Below are 22,237 nucleotides of genomic sequence, written 5' to 3'. Positions count from 1 at the left end.
ACTCTGCACAAGACCCCTGAGACTCAGGAGATCAGTGACCTGAGTCCTGTCACCACAGAGTCGTTCTTAAGAATTTGGGCTGAGGTCAGATGGACCTGAGTGCATTTGTGGGTCTCACCACTTAACAATTTATGTAACTAGAGGTAAGTTGCTGTATCTCCCTGGGCCTCTGTTCTGTCATGAGCAAAATTAGTCTGAACCTGTCTCATAGGCTTGGTGTGAGGATAATTTAGGAGAGTCCCTGGGCTGTCCTTACACTTGACCCTGACACCTGATAAGCACTTGCTAGCCATTAACCAGTGAAAGTTCACTTTTTCCCCAGGGTTATGTCCCACAGTACTTATGTTATGTCACTGAAATTGGATCATTTGAGGAAGACATCTCACAGGGTCATTTTGAGGATCAGCTGTTTAACAACATGAGCTATATATGCTATATATATAGCTATATAAGCTCAATTCTGATAATGAAAATTTATTTGCTTTTAAGTTCTTGGGGATGGTGATCCTGAAGCTCTTCTAATAGAGCACCAGTGCACAGTGTACCACTTGATTAAAATGATGGCAGTTTTTGCCCAAATTATACCAAAGCTAGTAAATGGATAGATTGCCTTGATGTCACTTTTTTTGTTTTGTTTTTTGCTTTTAATAAAAAAACTGCTTGTTTCTACCGAACCCTGGCAGTGAAAAATAGCATATTATTATGAATGGAAACTGGAAAGCAGCCTGTTATATTAAGATTGCAGAGTTGTATACAGCCACTGCTACTGTATGCTTAATGTCATACAGTACATAAAAATAATATAGTGTAACATAACATAATAAAATGTAATATATAAATATTTATATTTCTGTACTAATACATTTGTTTTAGTTCATATATTGGGGTGAGAATATTAGTATTTCATTGTTTCTCAGAGTATTGTATCCCACTAAAAGAATGCCACCTGAGTGAGTTTGAGAAGCCCTGAGATATACTACCTGTAAAACAAAAATAATGTGTTGTAATACAAAATTTATAAGCTGAAGTGTAATCTTAAAACTTTTGAAAACATGTAACTGGTTTACTTCATATTCTCAAATAATGGTGTGATTTTTTTCCCCTACAGCCTTTGATGTTTGTATATAGCTTGAAGAGAAATCACTGTCTTTCTAAAGGTTTAATGTTTTGCTTTAAGGTTGATTAATCATACAAAGAAACTAATGGAGAAAGAAGAAAAACTGTGCATTAAAATTCTTCAGACATTACGAGAAATGTTAGAGAAGAAAGACAGCTTTGTGGAAGAGGTATTGTTTTTAAAAAAATTCATTATTTAAAAATAAAGTAGGATTTCCACAATACTGGAACCTATGAATTACAGTAGGCTATTACATACTTACTTGCATTATATTTTAATGGTGCATGTACTTAGATGAATTATGTGATTTGAATTTTTATGGTATTCATCTCTCATGCCTTGTTTTAAATTGGGAAATAACCAAAATTAGAGTGGCCTAGATGTTTGTTTTGTTTTATTATATTCTTGGATCTGTGTTTTTTCCTCTTACGGCTTTAGTGGACCAAATGACCTTTTTAAACAATGAGCAACTGAAATGCATTATTTAGATTTTGCGTAAAGTTCTGCTGCATATTGAGAATGTCTGCATTTTGGCATATGTTGACTTTTTATTATGAATATATATTCATGTTATTTTTTATAATATTCTGCCAAGTATTATAAAATAATACTATTTTAGTAAATGGAATAGTCAGTTTCTATTCTTAACTATATTAACTTGAGATTCACAAATGATTTTCAGGGAAATATCAACCTATAGATAATAAATGTCAGTCTGTTATTAAAAATGACAGCTCAGGTGCTCATTAAGAGATAGCTAGCAGCATGTTTAATACCCAAGGTGATACACTTAAATAGAAAATATAAATCTAGAGACTTTTTTTTGGCTAGCTATCTGTACTTTTATGTTAGATATTAAACAAAATTTGTACCACATACCTCAATAACTTTTTGGTCTGTTTCGGTAAATACTAATCATCTGATATTTTACAACTGGAAGGATTTTATTTACTACTTTATGTATATGCTAAATTCCAGAAAGATTATAGTGGTTGGGTTTTTTTAAGTGCATTCCCAAAAAATGCAATGGAAACTTAGATATTAATAGAAAGAGCATTGCTTCAAAATATTCCATGTGAATCAATGTTTGTTTCAGCAATCAAAATGCCTTCTACTTTGCATTAGTTCTCTGCATCACTTAAATTATATTTGGAAAACAAGTGATCAAAATAAAGGTGGTCAGTGCAATTTTAGCAAATGTTTCTCTAAGATAGGACTCAAAAACACGCTTCTATATTTAAAAAATGATAAAGAGAATTCCTTGGGACTTACTGTTGTCTTTCTCTTAAAATATTGCTCTAGATTGTGTGATATTGACTGAAGTACCAGATTCTGAAGTAGAAAAATGAGGTCAATATACTTTTCTGGCAGAGGATGAGGTTCACAATAAAAATGACTTGTACTTAACAGGAGATACATGACAAGTCTTCCATTTTTATGTAACAGATTTTTATGAATCACTCCAAAGGAAAATCGGAAAGAAATCAGGTTAAGATTTTACTTTGGCTAGTCAAAAGTATTTTTGTGTGTCTCCCAAACCACTCTAAAATAAATCACTTATTTTCTCCTTTCCATTCCCACTGCTACCAGTAGTTCAGGCTTTTATTATCTCCTGTCGAGAAAATTCCAGGAGTGCAATTTCCTGAGACAGAACTGCTCCCTTGGGTGGAGGCAGAGCCGCTGTTTTCCTAACTCCAAGGGTCCCCATTTATGCAAGACGTGATGTAAAGGACACCCCCAGCACACAGCCCTCAGGGAAGAGTTGAGATGAGAAAGGCTAATTGCAAGTTCTTCATTCAGTCACCCAACACATATGTTGTGAGCAAACTATTAAATGGTGATTATTGTGCCTGGGAACTGGTGATACTGAGATGAATGACACAGCTTGCCAAGGGCCATGAATGAGTACAATTCCTGTGCTAGTGGACTCCCTTAATAGTAGTGTAGGGAAGAGATCACTAGAGCCCTTCAGAAACTGTCAGGGGCTCTGCACAGTGTCAGTGTTCCAGGCCCACCATTTGTCCTCTCTACTCCCCCATCTGTCTTCATCCATTAGCCCCCAGAAATCTGTGCTACTCAATGTACCTGTAAGGTACCGCAGGCTTTTCCTGCCCTGAGCTTTGCTTCATCAGGAATCACAGATTGCAAAAAATCCAATCAAGCCTCAATGCCGCCAGCTATCTTTGTAGAAGAGCTACTGGGTAGTAGTTATCAATTGTTCCAGCAAGTAGTGATTACTTTCTCAATAGAATTACCCAAATACCTCATGCTGCTATTTTAGGACACTTTAGACTGTATCCGGATATTTAGTCCAAGCTCCTTATTTTATAGATGATGCCACAGAGTCCCAGAGAGGTGATGTGATTTGACTGAGGTTACACGGCAAGAGCTAGAACCAGAGTTTAAATAGGAACTCCTTCCTCTCTGTCTCATCTTCTTACTCCTTTGATCATAGCCAAGTTTTACAAATGTTTTGCATTGCTGTTAAGAAAGGTTAGTATACTTTGTCTAGCAGGTTTATGGCTCCAAATTTTAAGACATAGGCAGACAGAATATAAAACAGAATAACATCCAAAATAGGTAAAGATTCAGATAAACTTCTAAGAAAATAGTAAAGATGGGGGAAATGAAGTCATTTAAGAAAGAAAAACCTGATTTCATTTTTTTATGGCTGAATAAAATTCCATTGCATATATATCCATCACATTTTCTTGACCCATTCATCAGTCGAGGGACACGTGGGTTGATTCCATATCTTTGCTGTGGTGAATAACGTTGCAGTAAACAGGCGAGTGCAGGTATCCCTTTGATATGTTGATTTCTTTTCCTTGGATAGACACTCAGTAGTGGGAATGCTGAATCCAATGGTAATTCTGTTTTTCATTTTTTGAGAAGTCTGTGTACTGTTTTTCATAGTGGCTCTACTAGTTTCCATTCCCATCAGCAAAGTTTGAGTTTCCTTTTCTCCACATCCTCATCAACGTCTGTTATTATTTTTTTTTTTGGGGGGGGTCTTTTTAATAATAGCCATTCTGGCTGGGGAAAGATAATATCCTGTTGTCATTTTGAGTTGCATTTCTCTGACAATTAGTGATGTCGAGGAGTTTTTCATATGCTTATTGGCCGTTTCTCTGTCTTCCTTTGAGAAATGTCTAGTCATGTCTTTTGCCCACATTCTAATGAGGTTATTTGCTTTTGTCCTGTTGAGTTGTTTGAGTTTCTTGTATATTTTGGTTACTAGTCTCCTGGCAGATAAATAATTTGCAAATATTTTCTCCCATTCAACAGGTTGTCTCTTCATTTTGTTGAGTGTTTCCTCTGCTGTGCAGAAGCTTTTTAGTTTAAGATAGTCCCATTTGTCTATTTTTGTTTCTGTTGCTTTTCAGATCTTAGTCATAAATTCTTTGCCTAGAGCAATGTCCAAGAGAGTTTCCTCTAGGTTTTCTTCCAGTATTTTTATCATTTCAAGTTTTTTGTTTAAGTCTTTAATCTATTTTGAATTGAATTTTTTATATGGTGAGAGAGAGGGATTCAGTTTCTTCTGCATGTGACTATCCAATTTTCCCAGTGTCATTTATTGGAGAGGGTGTTCTTTCCCCGGTATAAGTTCTTATCTGCTTTGTTGAAGATCAGTTGGCTGTAACTATATGGCTTTGTTCCTGGATTCTTCATTCAGTTACATTGGTCTGTGTGTCTATTTTTATACCAACACCGTGCTGCTTTGGTTAGTATAGTATAGCCCTGCAATGTATTATAAGTTAGATAATATGATGCCTCCAGCTTTGTTCTTTTTGCTCAGGATTGCTTTGGCTATTCCAACTCTTTTTTGGTTCCATATGAATTTTAGGATTCTTCCAAAATAATGATATCATGTCATTTGCAGCAATGTGGATGCTGTATGGAACTGAAGGTCATCTTAAGTGAAATAAGCCAAGTACAAAAAAGACAAATACGACATGTTCTCACTTATATGTGGGAGCTAACACATTTGATCATATGAAGGTAAAGAGTGGAAAGATAGATAACAGAGACTGGGAAGGGTGAGAGTGGGAGGAGGAAAGGAACTGGGCTAAAGGGTGCAAACATACAGTATGACAGAAGGAATAAATTTAATGTTTGATAGCAGAGTAGTGTGACTATACTTAACAAAATATATTGCACTTGAGTGATGGACACATCAAATACACTGACTTGATCACTACACATTTATATACATGTAACAAAATCTCCCATTTATTCTATAAATTTATAAAAACAAAAAAAGAAAAAGGAAAAACCTAATAAAAAGCATACATATCTTATTTATTAATTATCCTGTTTCTTAATTTTCACGTTTACCAAGGACAGAATAAAAAAATTATAGCTAAAGCAATTCTAGCTCTTAGACAACTCTTTAATTCTAAGTGTTTTGAAATGAGAAGTATTTCTATCAGTGGAAGCAGAAGACATCTCATCCCCCTCTCAGGAAATCCTAAAGAAAAGTGTATTGGATCTAGAAGGATTCAAACAACCAGTCTGGGAACGAGTCGGGACTACATGATCTCTATATTTTGTCCATTGGTCTTTCTGAAACAGCTGGTGCTCGGTGATCCATGCCAGTGGAGGAGAGCTAAATGGCTCACATCTGGGTGAAATGGCATTGGATAATAGATTCAAAAAGTAGCCAAAGATGCTGTTGTACAACTAATGGTGGGCTCTAATAACAAACTCTAATTATCAGTAGTGGGATAAGAGGTGACTGTGTTTCCATGATTGTATTGTTTCCTACTGACCAAAAACTTCATGGCGTGTAAAACCACACAAATTTATTATCTTACAGTTTTGAAAGTCAAAAGCTTAAAATCCAGCTGTGAGCAGTAGTGTGTTCCTTCTGCAGACTCTAGGGGAGAGTTCATTTCCTTGCCTTTTCTGGATTCTGGAGGCCATTTGCATTCCTTGGCTCGTGGCCCCATCCCCTATCTTTAAAGCCAGTAGTGTAATGCCTTCCAATCTCCACTCCCTGTTTCCCCTGCCCCCCCCGCTCCCACAATTGTCACATCTCCTCCTACTCTGATGCTCCTGCCTCCTTCCTGTAAGAACACTTGTGATTACATTGGAACCACCTGGATAATACGGTATAATTTTTCCATCTCAAGAGCCTTAACTCAAATCACACCTGCCAAATCCCTTTTGCTATGTGAGGCAACATGTTTATAGCTTCTGGTAACTTGGAAAGGGATTGTGAGGGCATGTGCATCTTTGAGGAGGGCCATTATTCTATCTATCACAATAACTCTTTTATTGACAGTGAAAAATAACATCTAGAATGTAGATGTAGTATTTACTTGTGGCTGATTAATATTACTACATAGGGTAATTTAAATGCAAATGAATAGAACAAAAATGCTTGGAATCTGTAGCACTTTGCTGTTTTCAAAATATTTTAGGATATTTTGCTACCTTTCAACAATTCTAACAAGTACACAGAAGAGGCAGTGTTACCTCCACATTGCAAACGTGAAAAGGGAGACTCAGAAAAGTGAATTGCGTTAAGTCACATAGGTTACCTAATACGTGCCCTGTAATGCCTAACCAGCTGGATTTCGACTGTGTATTGAAGCATTCCCAAGAGATTTATCAGAATTAAATCAAAGCAGAAAACACAAACCAGGGTTTTTCACACGAGCTATTCTAATATTACATTTGAGACTCCACTTATTTGAATTTTAAATGTCAACTTAAAAGAAAATTACTATTTTTATTTTCTTGGTTCCTGACACCAGAAGTGGTGTGTGTGTATGTGTATGTCTGTGTGTATGTGTGTGTGTCTATGTGTGAAACTGGTAAAAATTTAAAAATAGGGCAATGAAGCATAAATTTGCTTCGTGGTTGAACCAAATGTCCTTTAAAGCAATTTCCAACCCTGGGATTCTAAATTTCCCGTTTGTTAGCCTTCTCTGTATGATGTATTAAGTAAGTACATTAAGGATATTTAATATAACCAAATGTAACTAGATTTTACCTACTAGTCAATTATTTATTAAAAGCTTATAATTTAGAATACCCTTGAATACAATTTCTAAATTAATTATACTTAGGGATATTCTTCCTTGACCCATGTTTCTAAGTTTGTGCCTAAAATACTGAGAAATAAGGTGTGGGTGGGCAACATCTTAAAGATTCTTGAAAGACTAAAATAAATAAAGGAAAATTTAATTTTCTGTGATGTGCACCTGTATGTGAAATCATCTAGGGATCATATAGTTAGTTAAGCTACAGTATTTATTTTTAATGGAAGGATAAAATGTGAAATTTTTTAATAGAAAGTCTGTAAGGAGAAAATTACCTAAGTGAGTTTTAGGAAAATCCCCCTTAAAATATTGTTTGTTTAGGTGACTGTGATAGAAAAGCAAGAGTTTACAAAGGATATAACTAACAACCCTAACAAGTCGGAGAGCTTAGTATTCCTTTGGGGCTGGCATATTTAGAAGGCTTTTTAAAGGTAACAACAGTAGGCATATTTATTTGTACTTTAAAAAAATATGTGTGTTGGAACATTGGGGGAAGGAAAGAGAAGAGAAGGAATGCTTCAAAATGGCTTGAGAGCAGGTGAATTATTTTATTTTATTTTATTTTTCTTTGAGACAGAGCCTTGCTCTGTCATCCAGGCTGGAGTGCAGTGGCACTCTCTTGGCTCACTGCAACCTCCACCTCCTAGGTTCAAGTGATTCTCCTGCTTCAGCCTCCCGAGTAGCTGGGATTACAGGCACCTGCCACCCAGCTAATTTTTGTATTTTTACTAGAAATGAGGTTTCACCATCTTGGTCAGGCCGGTCTTGAACTCCTGATCTCAAGCAATCCACCTGCCTCAGCCTCCCAAAGTGCTGGGATTACAGACGTGAGCCACCGCACCCAACCTGAGGGCAGTGTGATTTCTGTAATTCTCTATCCTTAACGCCATTTTGTCCTACTCTTATTTCCAAGACCTCTCTCTCTCTCCGTCACACACCCACACACCCACACATACAATATCAGGTAGTATATGTGTGCTGTTGAAGAGAGTAGCTTTATTACACTACCGTGCCTTTGTTCTGTGTATTTAAAGATACTTTAGGTCCAGATCTGTGCAGTGGTGAGTTGGTAATGGAGATAGAAAGAGCTTATGTGGATTGGATAGAGGCGGGCTGATGAGGGGAAGCAGGAAATAAGGACTGTGCTCAGAGGAATGGTTTGGTTTGGTTTCTTTTTAAGGATTTTGTGGGTCAATTTCCTGCATCTTTTACTCTTTAGTATACATTTTCATTAAGATTTATAGAGCATTACAAATTATTTCTCTCATGAAAAGGGAAAAACATATATAAATCATAAAAGTAAAGATGTCTGTAAACTCCAATCCTAAGTATATCAAATTCATAGCTTCTGTACTTTAGAATTGGAGAAGAGAATGAGCACTGAAAATGTTCATGGATCGCCTGTGGAATTGGTAATTTACAGTTACTCTCTTTACATTCTAGTCAAAGAAGTTGACCTATTTAGAATGACAGTCGCAATTTCCCCGTGACTATATTCTAATCTATTAATGTTACACTGACATACATATAATCTATAGGGCAACAAAGATGTTTAGTAAAGTTCAATATTCTTAAAATGATCAGATTTAAAATACCATCTATCCTTGCCATATTGTTGCAAAGATATTGAGAGCTGCCTTTGCAATAGCTATGGTACAGTTTTAAGCAATGCTTTAAAAAATTAATAGCTAGCATTTATTAAGAGCTTACTGTATGACATTGTTATTATCAGACAGTACTATCAGACACTGTTCCTAATCATTTATATATGTTACCTTATTTATTCTTCAACCCTATGTCATCGTTTTATTATCTCCCTTTTACCAGTTAGGAAACTGAGGTATAGAAAGTTTACGGTCACACATCTTAGGAGAAAGACATCTGGGATTCCCACCTAAACAGTTGGGCTTCTGAGCTCACACTCTTAATTGGCATGTTAGATCCAAACAGGTTATAGAACTTCTAATCACAACTCATTTATTTTCTCAGTTATAAAACCAAATAACATGAAAAGTTCTTCAGTTTTATTCTTGATAAAATTTGCATAAGTGCGTACTGGAAAGCATAATCCATTTATTCAGTGAGCTGCCCAGGAAAGGTTTGACACCCACCTTGCGATCATGATCTGAGTTGTTATTAACTAGAGTATTAATTATAAAAGTTCTAAACAGTATTTTGTGAGATGACTACTGGAGATAGCCCCTTGTCGAAGTGTGGCATTCAACAAATAGCATAGCATCTAATTGAGAGCTGTGATCTTTACAAATGCCCAGGTGGGGTAGGTGATATTTATACATTGAACAGTGATAGCAGACAATGGATTCTTGATTTGAAAGTTGATATCTGGAGTGATATGGAACAAAGATCTTTAAGAAATGATGCCTGAATTATTTTTAAGATGTCCTCCTTTTTTAAACTCTAAAATATACTGTCTCCTGAGTTAACAAGAAATTTATTCTTATCCTCAGCAGGAAAAAAATATTTTAACTAATCTTTTACTTCTAATTTTGAGAAGTCACAAAAAGAATGTCGTAATTATACCAAGTGACTTAACTCCTACGTCAAAAATGCATGTGTCAGTCCCAGCAATAATTGCATTGTTGCAGATTTGTAAATTGTATCAAACTCCTCTTATTGTAATAATCTGTGCAGAATCATTCACATATGTGCATAACTCATTTCAGTTTCTAGCAGGCAAATAAATGGATTTAAATGGGAATGCTACATAGACTGCATTGTAGCTTAAAAATTGGATAATAACTGTTTTGCTGAGAGAAATACATTTTAGTTTTAGTATCAGCTGTATTTTAAAATATTTCTTATTAAATACATTTTAGAGGTGAGTGCATTTGTTTTGTAATATAAGTGCTCTAATGTTGTTTTAAATCAAATATTAGTGATGCTGCAAATGTGTGCCATCTTAATCCTTCCCATGTATATTGTGGTTGTGTGCATCTGTGCGTGTTATTTTATTATTTTATTATTTTTTGAGATGGAGTTTCACTCTTGTCGCCCAGGCTGGAGTGCAATGGCACAATCTCAGCTCACTGCAACCTCCAGCTCCTGTGTTCAAGTGATTCTCCTGTCTCAGCCTCCCGAGGAGCTGGGATTACAGGCATCTGCCACCATGTCCAGCTAATTTTTGTATTTTATTTTATTTTTTAGTAGAGATGGGATTTCACCATGTTGACCAGGCTGGTCTCGAACTCCTGACCTATGGTGATCCACCTGCCTCAGCCTCCCAAAGTGCTGGGATTATAGGTGTGAGACACCGCACCTGGCCGTGTTATGTTTTAACACATGTGCTATGTTGCTAAATGGTTGGAAATACAAAAATGAGAATGATGTGTTGTAATAAGAGATCTGCTGTAGTATACATTATTAGCATGCTTTTCCACTTTGGAATTTTTATTGTATATTTTCGCCTAGGCAAAAATAATTTCAACCATTAAAGTGGGCATAAAAGCAACAGTTGCTTTTAGAAATTTACTCTTTTCAGTTGCTGGGCTGGTTTGGTCACTTGTTAGACTATACAAGTGATAAATTTACTGGACGAATTATAGTCATTGTAACCTCATTATTACAAAAAAATTACAAAGTTCTTAACTGTGCCTCACATTTACTTTACTCTTTCAAAATCTCACATAATAACACTCATTGCTTCAAGAGTTTTTGAGATATGCTACGACTCTTTAGAGATCTATGACTAAAAAGTCCTATTGAAAATATTGCCTGTACTCAGAAGGTAACCACCATTCATTGCCTCTAGTAAGTATAGGATGTTTGGTAGCTAATGAATGTAGGTGAAAAATGGCATTGTGATTAAAAAACAAACTTGGATAACATTAAAAGAAAAAAAGGAAGATAATAAGGAACTAAAAGAAGAATCACTAAAATCAATGTATTATTAAGTTATCATGTTCATCATTTCCACCTAAATCTAACCTAAAACCTTTTCCAGGAAGTAGTTCCCATTTAGTTTAATTCCATATCATTCTAATTTGTAATCATTTCTGCACTGATAAAATTATAGTTATCTTCTTAGTGTAGACCTTTTCATATCATGCCTTATGAAGGTTTCCTTTGGTGTACGTACTGCCATTTTAAGTAAGTTAGAAACTCCTTGGGGATAGGTCTGATGCATAATGTAAGGTGAAAAGATGCCTGAAAGGCCTTTCAGTGCTGAGATTCTAGGAGGGTAGAGTACTGGATTTCTCTCCAGTTCCAGCCCACACTCCACAAAATGCTGTACTATTTGAAGGCAGAGACTGTTGATCTTATTCACTGAAGTATTCCCATGTCTAGCATTGTGCCCTGCACTTAGTTGCTGCTCAATAAATGTTTGCAGACTGACAGACTGACACATGGTAGATGTAAATGTTACCAGCTCTCTGCAGTGCAGCACATTGACCTTCCCTAGTCCTATCCAAGAGGTAGATTCTTGGCCGGGTGCGGTGGTTCAAGCCTGTAATCCCAGCACTTTGGGAGGCTGAGATGGGCGGATTACGAGGTCAGGAGATCGAGACCATCCTGGCTAACCCAGTGAAACCCTGTCTCTACTAAAAAATACAAAAAACTAGCCGGGCGAGGTGGTGGGCGCCTGTAGTTCCAGCTACTCAGGAGGCTGAGGCAGGAGAATGGTGTAAACCCGGGAGGCGGAGCTTGCAGTGAGCTGAGATCCGGCCACTGCACTCCAGCCTGGGTGACAGAGCGAGACTCCGTCTCAAAAAAAAAAAAAAAAAAAAAAAAAAAAAAAAGTAGATTCTAGACCGTATCATGTCATGTTATACTTTGCATATCTCTGTTACCCAGGTAACAGCAGGTTTCTTTGATTTGACATACCTGGAAACTTGGGTGGGCAGCAGAGAACCACAGCATAGAGGGCTGAGGAAGAAGACGTCTTGCAGAAAGCACTGGGACCAGTGGACTGCTGTTGTCTTTTGCTCGCTGTATGGCTTAGAAAGCAAAAGGGGATCCCAGACACTGTGCACAATAATGGTGTGAACTCAGCCAAGGGGGATTGGAGCAGATGATGACCAAATCTGAAGGCCAACAAGTGGGGAAGGGGTTCCAGCCATGGGGCTTCTGTCCCAAGAAGGGCACCTTTCCCTAGAAAGGGACCTGATAGGAACAAGCAAGAGACCCAGGCTACAAAAAGAAACCATGTAGGTTTTCAACAAGAAAAACCATGTAGGCTTTGAACCAGGAAAACAACAACAACAACAACAACAACAACAAACTTACCATAAAACCAGGAGAACATGGCAGCAATCGGGACTCATGGAGAGAGGCCAAGGTCCAGTCACCTGAACTGGGACACTGAGTTACATTAATGAGAGCAGCTAGCCACGGAGTCCAAGAACTATTGATCTCAAGCAACATCAGGCTCTCCTGCTACAGGATGAAATTGGTGTTCTGAACTGCTCAATGGTGTTACCATTGAGAGGAGAAGGAATAGAAAGGCTGTGGAGAAGCCTGGGCCTGATACAGTTCACCTTTTCTATCAAATACACTAATTTCGGGATACTGTTTGAACAGGTGCTCACAGAGATTTGCAACCTGGTATAAGAGGCACTAAAACCACACTATTATTGTTGTTATTATTTAACTGCTATTGACTATGCATATCTAGAGAAGCTGTTTGCAAGGTAACAACGTGTCTGTGTCTGCTTGGATCTTCACACTAACTCACTGAGGAAAGAAAGTATTTTAATCTCCAGTTTTTAGATAAAAAGAAAGCCACAGTAGGTAAAATGACCTGGTAAGAATCACAGGCTGTCTGGGCACAGTGGCTTACGCCTGTAATCCTAGCACTTTGGGAGGTGGAGGCAGGTGGATCACGAGGTCAGGAGTTCGAGACCAGCCTGGCCAGCATGGTGAAACCCCGTCTCTACTAAAAATACAAAAATTAGCCTGGCATGGTGGTGAGCACCTGTAGTCCCAGCTACTCTGGAGGCTGAGGCAGAAGAATTGCTTGTACCCAGAAGGCGGAGGTTGCAGTGAGCTGAGATCATGCTACTGCACTCCAGCCTGGGTGACAGAGTGAGATTCTGTCTCAAAAAGAAAAAAAAAAAATGACAGGCTTCATAAATGGCAGAGCAGGAATATGAATCAAGGTTTTCTGATTCTGCTTTCTTTGATGCTTCTCCACATAGTAGGGAATTGAATAATGCTGGTGAAAGTAAATGATAATTTGAATTTGATTTCAGTTTTTCAAGTCACTTCTTTCAGACTTATTTCTTTTGCTAGTTCTAGCAACCTGAAGGTTAAGCAAATCTTTTTTTTATATTTTTTAAGTGTGTTTGTGGGGAATTATTCTTATGTAACTTTCAGGTACATGCCACAAATAATAGTAACAGCTTAAACTTTTATGAGGTTTACTCTGTTTGTTTAACAATCGTAACACATTGAAGACCTGTAGCACACAAAGGTTAAGACACTTGCCCGAGATCGCACAACAAAAGATGACAGAACCAGGAGGAAAATCCAGTCAATCTGGCCCTACAGCCCATGTTTCCAATCACTACATGATACTGTCTCTCATTCTATGATGGTATCAATTTGCAAGGCTGTAGGAATTTCACACATGGCTGCCAGAAGAAACTATTTTCTTATGTAAAATAACAGAAGCCAACTTAAGATACTTCTTATGTATAATGATTTTGAGTATCTACCATTTACTGATTTCTTCAGAGTGGGCCTGGTTCCTGCATATTCCATCTGGTGCTTGAACATCTTAAACATTTTTGGATAAATCTTAGTTTCTTAAAACAAAACAACACAGAACATTTTGAATATTTGCAGATTGCTCGGTGAAGTTGTTAGGTCTATCTTATCTCTGTTATTGCTGGCTTTTGGCTGGGTTTTTAATTAAAACTCAATATAGACTATATTACTTATACAGTCATGGAATACAGAAAACAAATGTGATACGTTAATGAGCACAGCATGGCAGCTTGATAAAATGAATCTGTGGCACAAAATAATTTAAATGAGGACACATGGACTATTAAAATCTAATCAAATGCTTGTAATTAATATCACATAGCTGGAATGATGTTGAAGATATTGACTCAGAGACATGTACTTATGTAATTCCATCCCAGGTATTGAGTTGATTTTATTTTCTCTGACAATGCCGGAGTATAGTAATCAGGGAAACGTTCACCAGAAAGTAAATGATAACTGGGCAATAATCTCACACTTGGGTACGCCTTTGAGGATGCTTCTTTAGGCTTCTTGCCATCTACCACCCTGGCGTTTGCAGCCATGTATTCATTCAACAAATAGACTGTAGCATATGTATAATTGGCAAAGAGTCCCCCATCCTCTTGGCTGAGTTAGGCAAGACTTCTGGCTACTAGGCCAACTGCCCATTCTCTTGAAAGAAACTGTTGGTATCAACTCCACCATGCTTGGACCAGTTAATGCATGAAATGTACAGACCAGACCCTTCCTATCACCCCCATGACGTCGAACATCTCCTTGCTATTTCTTAACACTTCCTCTCCTGCTCTGGAACTGCCACTCAGCAAGCTCTCCTCTATCCTTGTCCTCTTCTTTAAGTGGTCCCTGCAGCTTCTTGCTTTATTTGAAGACTCCCTGTCCCCCAAGGTCAGCCCACTTTCTCAGCAGCTGTGTCAAGTGCCGTCTCTTTTCTCTTTGTCTTCCAGGGGAAGAAGCTTTTTGTCCCTGTGGTTTCCCATTGTTATTTCAAGACCGATTCCTCTGCCTTCTTTTAAAATTCTTAGCTCCTTTGAAGCTAAGACCCTCCAACTATATCACCACAACATCAGCCCACATCCCAGTCAATTCCTCTCATCCATCTAAGACTTTGGAACCTTGATCTTGGCCCTCAGCACTGCCATCATCAGGGGTGACTCCAGTCCATCTGGGCTGTGTAGCCAACACTGGCCTGGTGGATCCTGCCAGCTGTTGGCAGGTGACAGTGTAACTGACACTGGTCTGGTGGATCCAGCCAACACTGGCCTGGTGGATCTGCGCTGACCATCTCTCCTCCACAGTCCACCACCCAGTTCTTGCTGCTACTCCACAATTGCTAATTCAGGCAGTAATTGCTGCTACTCCACAATTGCCAATTCAGGAGTCCCAATGCTCTGACATTTACTCCTTTCCATTCAGTTTGCTTGTTCACTTACATCCATTTTAACTGTCCTTCAACCTGATGAAAACCACTGACCCCTCCAATTTCCCAGTTCTTCAGCTTGCCCCCTTCCTCTACTTATTCACCTCAGATTTCATAGTCACAAGTTCTACTGTTGAGCAGCTGTTTAAGACAGGGGACTAACAAACTGTCCTAATAAAACAGCATAGAAGAGGGAAGGGGCTGTTCCTCCTGAGAAAATTACAGTATTGTTGCCAAAAAATGGGAGCAGGGATGACAGGCAGGCCAGAACCACCAGTGACCACCCTGAGTTCTTCAGCAAAATTTTGAAAGATTGAGTTATTTGGATTATTTAAGTTATTTGGCTGCTTTTCTTTTAATGTTCCACCTAAATGTATATGCTGCCTCTTTCCAAATGAAGCCAGAAATCTTGGCTCAAAGTTCTCATACAAAAAAAGCTTCTACTTTGCTATACACACAGGCACTCTGTGTTCTCCAAAATTCAAATGACTGAGGATATTCTTTCTTAAGGCTGAGAAAACATATGGACAAAAGTATGCTGCTTCTCATCGTCTGTAGCCTCTTGACAAGACATCTGTTGCAACAGTTTTTGTTCTTCGATCATGGACGGTTGTTTGCCAATTGTTTTCATAAATATTAATCTTTGAAATCTTGACTGACATACAAGTTGTTCTTTTTGGATTCCTTTCTCCTTTTCTTATTTATGTGCACCATCTTTAAATGATTGTGCCACAGTACAACAACAAAAAAAGATTTTCTTATGAAAAATTCTTATTTTAAAAGTGGAAGCCATATAATGTCTAATTTGAAAGCTTGTGTTTTTTTTTTTCTTTACATTTGAAATCTCCTTTTTCTTTTGCTCAACTAAATTTATTCCATTGGAATTATGCTTCTGCATTAATTTTGCAAAAATAATTCTTTTACTTCAGCTCTTTCAATTACCCAAGGAAGACATCTAAGCTCAACTTCCACAAGTACTTGACTGATTTAGTCCCAAGGTAGATAACTGTTTCTTCTTTCTGTGAAGCTATAAACTTTAGAACTGAATAATTATTTTGAATTGGACGGTGATAGCCAAGGTGTTCTCCAGTGGTATTTGATGCATCTTAATTTCTAATCACACTTTTTCATGGCAAGATAATTGAAACATCTGTAATGGAACATACACCACTGTCCACCAATGGGTATTATTTAATGACATTGATAAAGTTTTATTGGTCTTCTGCAACCTCTACCATACTCTAAGTAGAACATATGGAGCATTTTAAATACCATATATAGCATTTTTGGAATCATTTTTATTATGTATAGTAGTTCCTGATTTATTTTAATGTTACCTCTAGGAATAAGTAATTCAGCATATTTTAAATTGTTCCAATTATTGCTCAATTAGTAGAACAACTTTTATGGACACGATTGTACATATTATGGGGTACTGTGTGATATTTTGATACATGTTTACGTTACATAAAAATCAAATTAAGGTATTCAGCATATCTATCACCTCATACACATATCATTTATTTATGGTGAGAACTTAAAAAATCCTTTCTTGTAGTTATTTTGAAATATACGGTAGAGTTAACCATAGTCACCTTGCTGTGCAATAGAACACCAGAACTTACTTCTCTTAATAAAACAATTTTTAACCTTAAGAATGAAAAATGCTTCACGCAGATATTGATCTTAACCCTGTTAGCAAAGAATCCTCAGTTCATGTGAAGCTAATGATGCAAAATACAGCAAGTGACTAATTTTGAAAGACTATTTGATTACAGTGCCATAGTGTCTTTTCTTCCTTAGTAAACCACCTGTTCAGCATCTAAATTAGGGACAATTCCTTAAGTGTTCAACATTTAAACTAAATAATGTTCGACATTCCTTAAATCTAGGTGTTCAACATATTTTTTAAAAATTTACATCATAAAATCTTGAGAGGGAAGCTCCATTCTCTGGTTTTCATGAAGCTTTGGGTTTTCTTTTGCTTTTTCTTTATTTTTTTAGAGTGAGAATACTCCATTGTTAAATGAGAGTTAATAAATTGGAAAATATACTAACTCATTGAAAAGTGATGAAATTTCTATGTCTTCAGTTTTATCTAGATCATGTGAAATTTATGTTTAGAATAGAAGAGTTTTTTTATACATCTTTTACTCTCTTCGAGGGCCATATCAGGGATTAGGAATTTATCTCTTAGTTGAGATCAAACCATTTCCTCTGAGATCTATTGGCAAGTGTCATCTCTCTTCCACAGCTGCCATTTTTCTGAAAGCAAAATGAAACTCACATGTTTGCATACCATTTTGCTGATTCTTGCCAAGAATGCTTCCTGGAAAAAGCATGCTGAATATTTCTGCAGTGCTTCAATTTTAGGAAGAAAAGGGAATATTACAAAAATTTGGAGCTATCCCATGACAGAGCCAGGAGCTGAGGAGCAGATGAAGGACCTACTTCTGGAAGGCCACTGACATGATGGCTGGTGTCTCCACGGGGTTAGGAGAATGGACGTGTCAAGCAGTGGCCCTCTGGATCGGGGATTAGATGCCAGGGAGAGGATTACTTGGAGAAAAGGCTGGGCTGACTTGTATGGTTCTAGTCAGATAACTGGCACCTAGGGGGAATCTGCCATGTATTGTATCATCTTCTGTGGGAAGGCACAAAGGAAGGAAATGATGCCACCTGTGTTAGTTTGTAAGGCTGCCATCACAAAGTCCCACAGATCACGTGGCTTAAACAACAGAAATCTGTTTTCTTATAGCTCTGGAGGCTGGAAGTCAGAGATGCAGGGGTCAACAGGTGGTTTCCTTCCAAGGTCCAGGAGGGAAGGATCTGTCCCAGGTGTTTCTCCTTGGCTTGTAGATGGCCACCCTCTCCTTGTGTCTTCATATTATTTTCTTTCTATACGTGTGTCTGTGTCCAAATTTCCTCTTCTTATAGGGGCACTAGTAATATTGAATTAGGGTCCACCCTGATGACTTCATTTTAGTGTAATTACCTCTTCAAAGATCTTATTTCTGAATATGGTTATATTCTAAGGTGCTGCGAGTTAAGGCGTAATTCAGCCCATGACATACCTGAGTCTTTAATTTTTTCATAGATGAGATGTGCAAAGGTTTTCTGTATGCTTCTCTTGTGCTCGTTTTGTTGAGGGCGGCCACAATGCACTGAGCAGCTTGTAGGCATCTACAAACAGATTTAGGAAGTGATTTCTAAACACTATTGGTTAAGTCGGTCTAAACCCACAGAAGAAAAAGAAAAGAGGTTTTTCTCTTGTTTCCTATCTTAGGTTAAGGTTGAAAAAAACCAGTTGATTGGAATAAAAACTCAAGTGACAATTACAACCAAATACATAGGTTTTTTAGCAGAAGGTCAAAACATCGTATAGACCGGTTCCAAGATAAGTGGGAAAATTTGAAAATTTGATAGCAATGTGTTTGTGGTGGTTTTTAGCCTTGGGCTGACTCAAATATAGAGTCCAGTTTCTTACCGAGCACTTTTTGACTGTGTTTCAGCATGATCATGAGGAATGCACATTTTAGATAGGATCTTTGGGGTTTTCTATTTGCTAATTAAATTAAATTAAAATTAAAGAATTAAATTAAAGAATTATTCTGAGCTGGGCACGGTGACTCACGCCTGTAATCCCAGCTCTTTGGGATGCCGAGGCGGGCGGATCACCTGAGATCAGGAGTTCGAGACCAGCCTGGTCAACATGGTGAGACCCCGTCTCTACTAAAAATGCAAAAATTAGCTGGGCGTGGTGGTGGGTGCCTGTAATCCTAGCTATTCAGGAGGCTGAGGTAGAGGATCACGTGAACCCGAGAGGTGGAGGTTGCAGTGAGCCAAGATTCTACCACTGTACTCCAGCCTGGGCAACAGCAAAAACTCTGTCTCCAAAAAAAAAAAAAAAAAATTATTCTGGAATATCATTTCATCAATTCATCATTACAGTCCATTGTGTGCAAAATATACACTTAAAATCTTTTATTGGGGGCTGGGCACAGTGGCTCATGCCTGTAATCCCAACACTTTACAAAAAGTTATTAAAAAAAAATTAGCTGGGCATAGTGGCACACACCTGTAGCCCCAGCTACTTAGGAGGCTGCTTTGGGAGGATTGCTGGAGCTTGGGAGGTTGAGGATGCAGTGAGCCATGATTGTGCCGTTGCACTCCAGCCTGTGCAACACAGTGAGACCCTGTCTCAAGAAAAGAAAAAATATTTCGTTGAAAAATGTCCCTTTTCTGGAGGAGTGTTTTATACTGTTTACACGTTTTTATAAACTACACCTACACAATTTTGCTATTTGTTTTGGCAAGTGGCCAGTTTTTAAAATTTTGGTGGTTGCTTTTAATATCTACCTAAAGATAGAGTGAATTTTACAGAACATAACACAAACAAGAACTCTACTTTTAGCCCGTGATACAGCCAAGCCTCAATGACTGATTCCTTGCACCTGTATGTGAGAGATAACAATGAAATAATAAATTTTCATTATTTTAAGAAAGAAAATGACTCATGTCATAGTATTACTTTTGTAAATATCCTTTTACAAATATCTTATCATTTTAAGATTTGTTTTTAAATCTTAAAAATAGTTATAGAATACTTTTCTGATATTTAATATTTTAAGAAAATATTACCATATTTTCTTATGTGTAAAGTTTTCTACTTCTAGTATATTTTAACCAGTTCTCTTATGCCAATCAAAGGAGAATATGGAGTATTAGAAAAATAAACTTCAAGATAAACTCACAGTAATTCCTTCTGCCCTCAGGCAAGTATCTATTCCATATCTAAATTAAGATGATTGATCATTTTTTGTTTTGGTGTTGGTATAATCTTTCCTGTGAGGTTCTGAGTGGTGGGGTACTTCACTGACTGTACAGGAAAAGGGAATTTTCTTGAATCATTCAGATACACACTTGTATGTGTGTGTGTGTGTGTGTGTGTAAATACAGTAAACATGAAGCATAGAACATGGTAGAAAATCAGAGGTGTATGTGAGAAAATATCACCTGTTAAAAATCTGAGATACATCACCCTGGAAGTGAAGAGGCAATCTAATCTGCACAAGAATAACAGTTGTCAGGGCATTGCTTTAGATAGATCACAAAGCTAAGATGAATGGAAAAATCAAGGAGCATTTTAAAAAGCCACTATTTATACTTGTCTGCTGCCGAATTTCTCTACAATTAGCTTCTGCTCCAGTTTATTACACATGACCGGTGTTATGTGATAAATGAATGGTTAAAAATGAGTTATAGACTTTAATGTGAAAATCTTTTGTCTGATTTTGTTGTTCACTGCTGTTACCCTCAGTACATTTATTGAAATGTCTTACACACTTTAATGCTGTAGTGTGTTATGCGTGTTTGTACTTCTCACTGCCTCCGATATTTCAGTGGGCAGAATACAATGAGGTGCATTAGGAAAGCCCAATGAATATTTATGGTAATCCAAGGGAACCAGACACAGAAATGGACTTGCTTGGTTCCCAGACCTCTATCTTTTATCTTACTCTTAAGGGTATTTAAGATAAAAACAATTTACTGTAATTGATTTATTTTACCAAATCTACTTAGCATTCAGTGGCTATATCCAAATCTAAAAATATTGATAGTTCAGCACTAAAAGTGGGTTTAAATTTAATCACAGAAGAGTTTAATTCTGAAAAGATTTATGATTTATTTTGGGCTTTTATCTATCATCAACTCTTCTTTGCTGAATGTAATTTTTATGACTTCATATTTATAAATTAGACAGTTGCATTAAGAGAACTCAAAATGACAAAATAAAATAGTTCTGGAAAGAATTATTTTTTTTTCTGAATGTATTGGTAAAATCCTATGTAGATATACTACAGTGTTTGAGAAAGCTACATAAACATGGCCTTTCTACCTACAACCACATCCCTAGTATTTAAGAACCCAGTAGGGGAGAATTGAAGGCTGAGGCTGACTTCAGAGAATCCTACACTAGGCAGAGTTCCTGGAGTTGGAGTCCAAAGCAGGATACCTTATGTGTACAAATAATAGCTGTCTTGATTCTAGTAGTTCATAGCCCCAACTGGGGAGCCAGAGAACAATGGTCTTCTTCCTACATTTACTTCTGACCATCAAGAAAGTAAAAATCTCCAGGATTCATGGGGAAAATGATCCTCAGTGAATAGTATCCTCAGAAGATGATGACTGTTGGCAACACAAACAATGAATTTTCCAAAATACAGACGCAGACACAAGAGAATAGTCCAAATAATTTCAAGTATTCTGTGGCTTCTGGGCCTGTCTTTGTGGACTTCAGGTGTAGAAAATTCCAGAATAAGTGTTTGAGATGTTAGCTGGTTTTCTGACCCCATACGAATGAGAAAGCAAAGTATCATCTATAGTTTCTTGACTATATACAATGATTTAAAATGAACTTGGTCAATCTGGCTCTGTACACAGACCAAATATGGCATTTAAAGTAACCTCAGACCGTGTTGAGAGTGCTGATCGGGGACACTGAGGCCCTTGCTACATCACGTATTGGCTGTGGGATCCTAGGACCCTTGGCTCTAACCTGCATCATCTGTTAAATTAAATTAAAATCCCAGTTGAGCCAGGTGAGCTTTTGAGGTCTGTATCCTGATTCTCTGATCTCCTTCTGTCTTACGGATTTAGATTCTTAATGGGACTACAAAGCATATAAATTCCTTTTCAGAAATATAGGAGGTAGACTTAAACTGCAAAAATAAAAATTTGATTCAATGCCTACCATGTGCCAGGAGCTATGCCAGTTACTGAAGATACAGTTGTGAAAGAAAACAAGCCAGAATGAAAGGGCAAGGTCCATTCTTATATTGGAGCTTACATTCTGGAGGGGGAGCAGATGATACGTAAATAGATCAACAAATACACGTCAGGAAGGGGTAAATGCTGTGATGA

The 22,237-nt window shown here is 37.4% G+C and overlaps 1 protein-coding gene across 3 annotated transcripts in view; it reads left to right on the top strand.

Moving 5' to 3' along the window:
- Positions 1–22,237, top strand: part of ITPR2 (inositol 1,4,5-trisphosphate receptor type 2) — a 485,309-nt gene that overhangs the window by 269,821 nt on the left and 193,251 nt on the right. For all 3 annotated transcript variants that reach the window (XM_007967992.3, XM_073020570.1, XM_007967993.3), the window contains exon 37: positions 1,178–1,286. In XM_007967992.3, the coding sequence (XP_007966183.2) occupies positions 1,178–1,286 (109 nt within the window). The remainder of the gene's footprint in view (positions 1–1,177; positions 1,287–22,237) is intronic.

This window comes from Chlorocebus sabaeus, chromosome 11 (genome assembly GCF_047675955.1).
Source record: "Chlorocebus sabaeus isolate Y175 chromosome 11, mChlSab1.0.hap1, whole genome shotgun sequence".
In the NCBI taxonomy this organism is placed as follows: domain Eukaryota; kingdom Metazoa; phylum Chordata; class Mammalia; order Primates; family Cercopithecidae; genus Chlorocebus; species Chlorocebus sabaeus.
Note: the sequence above shows the minus strand (reverse complement) of the source record. Positions and strands in the feature narration are given on the sequence as shown.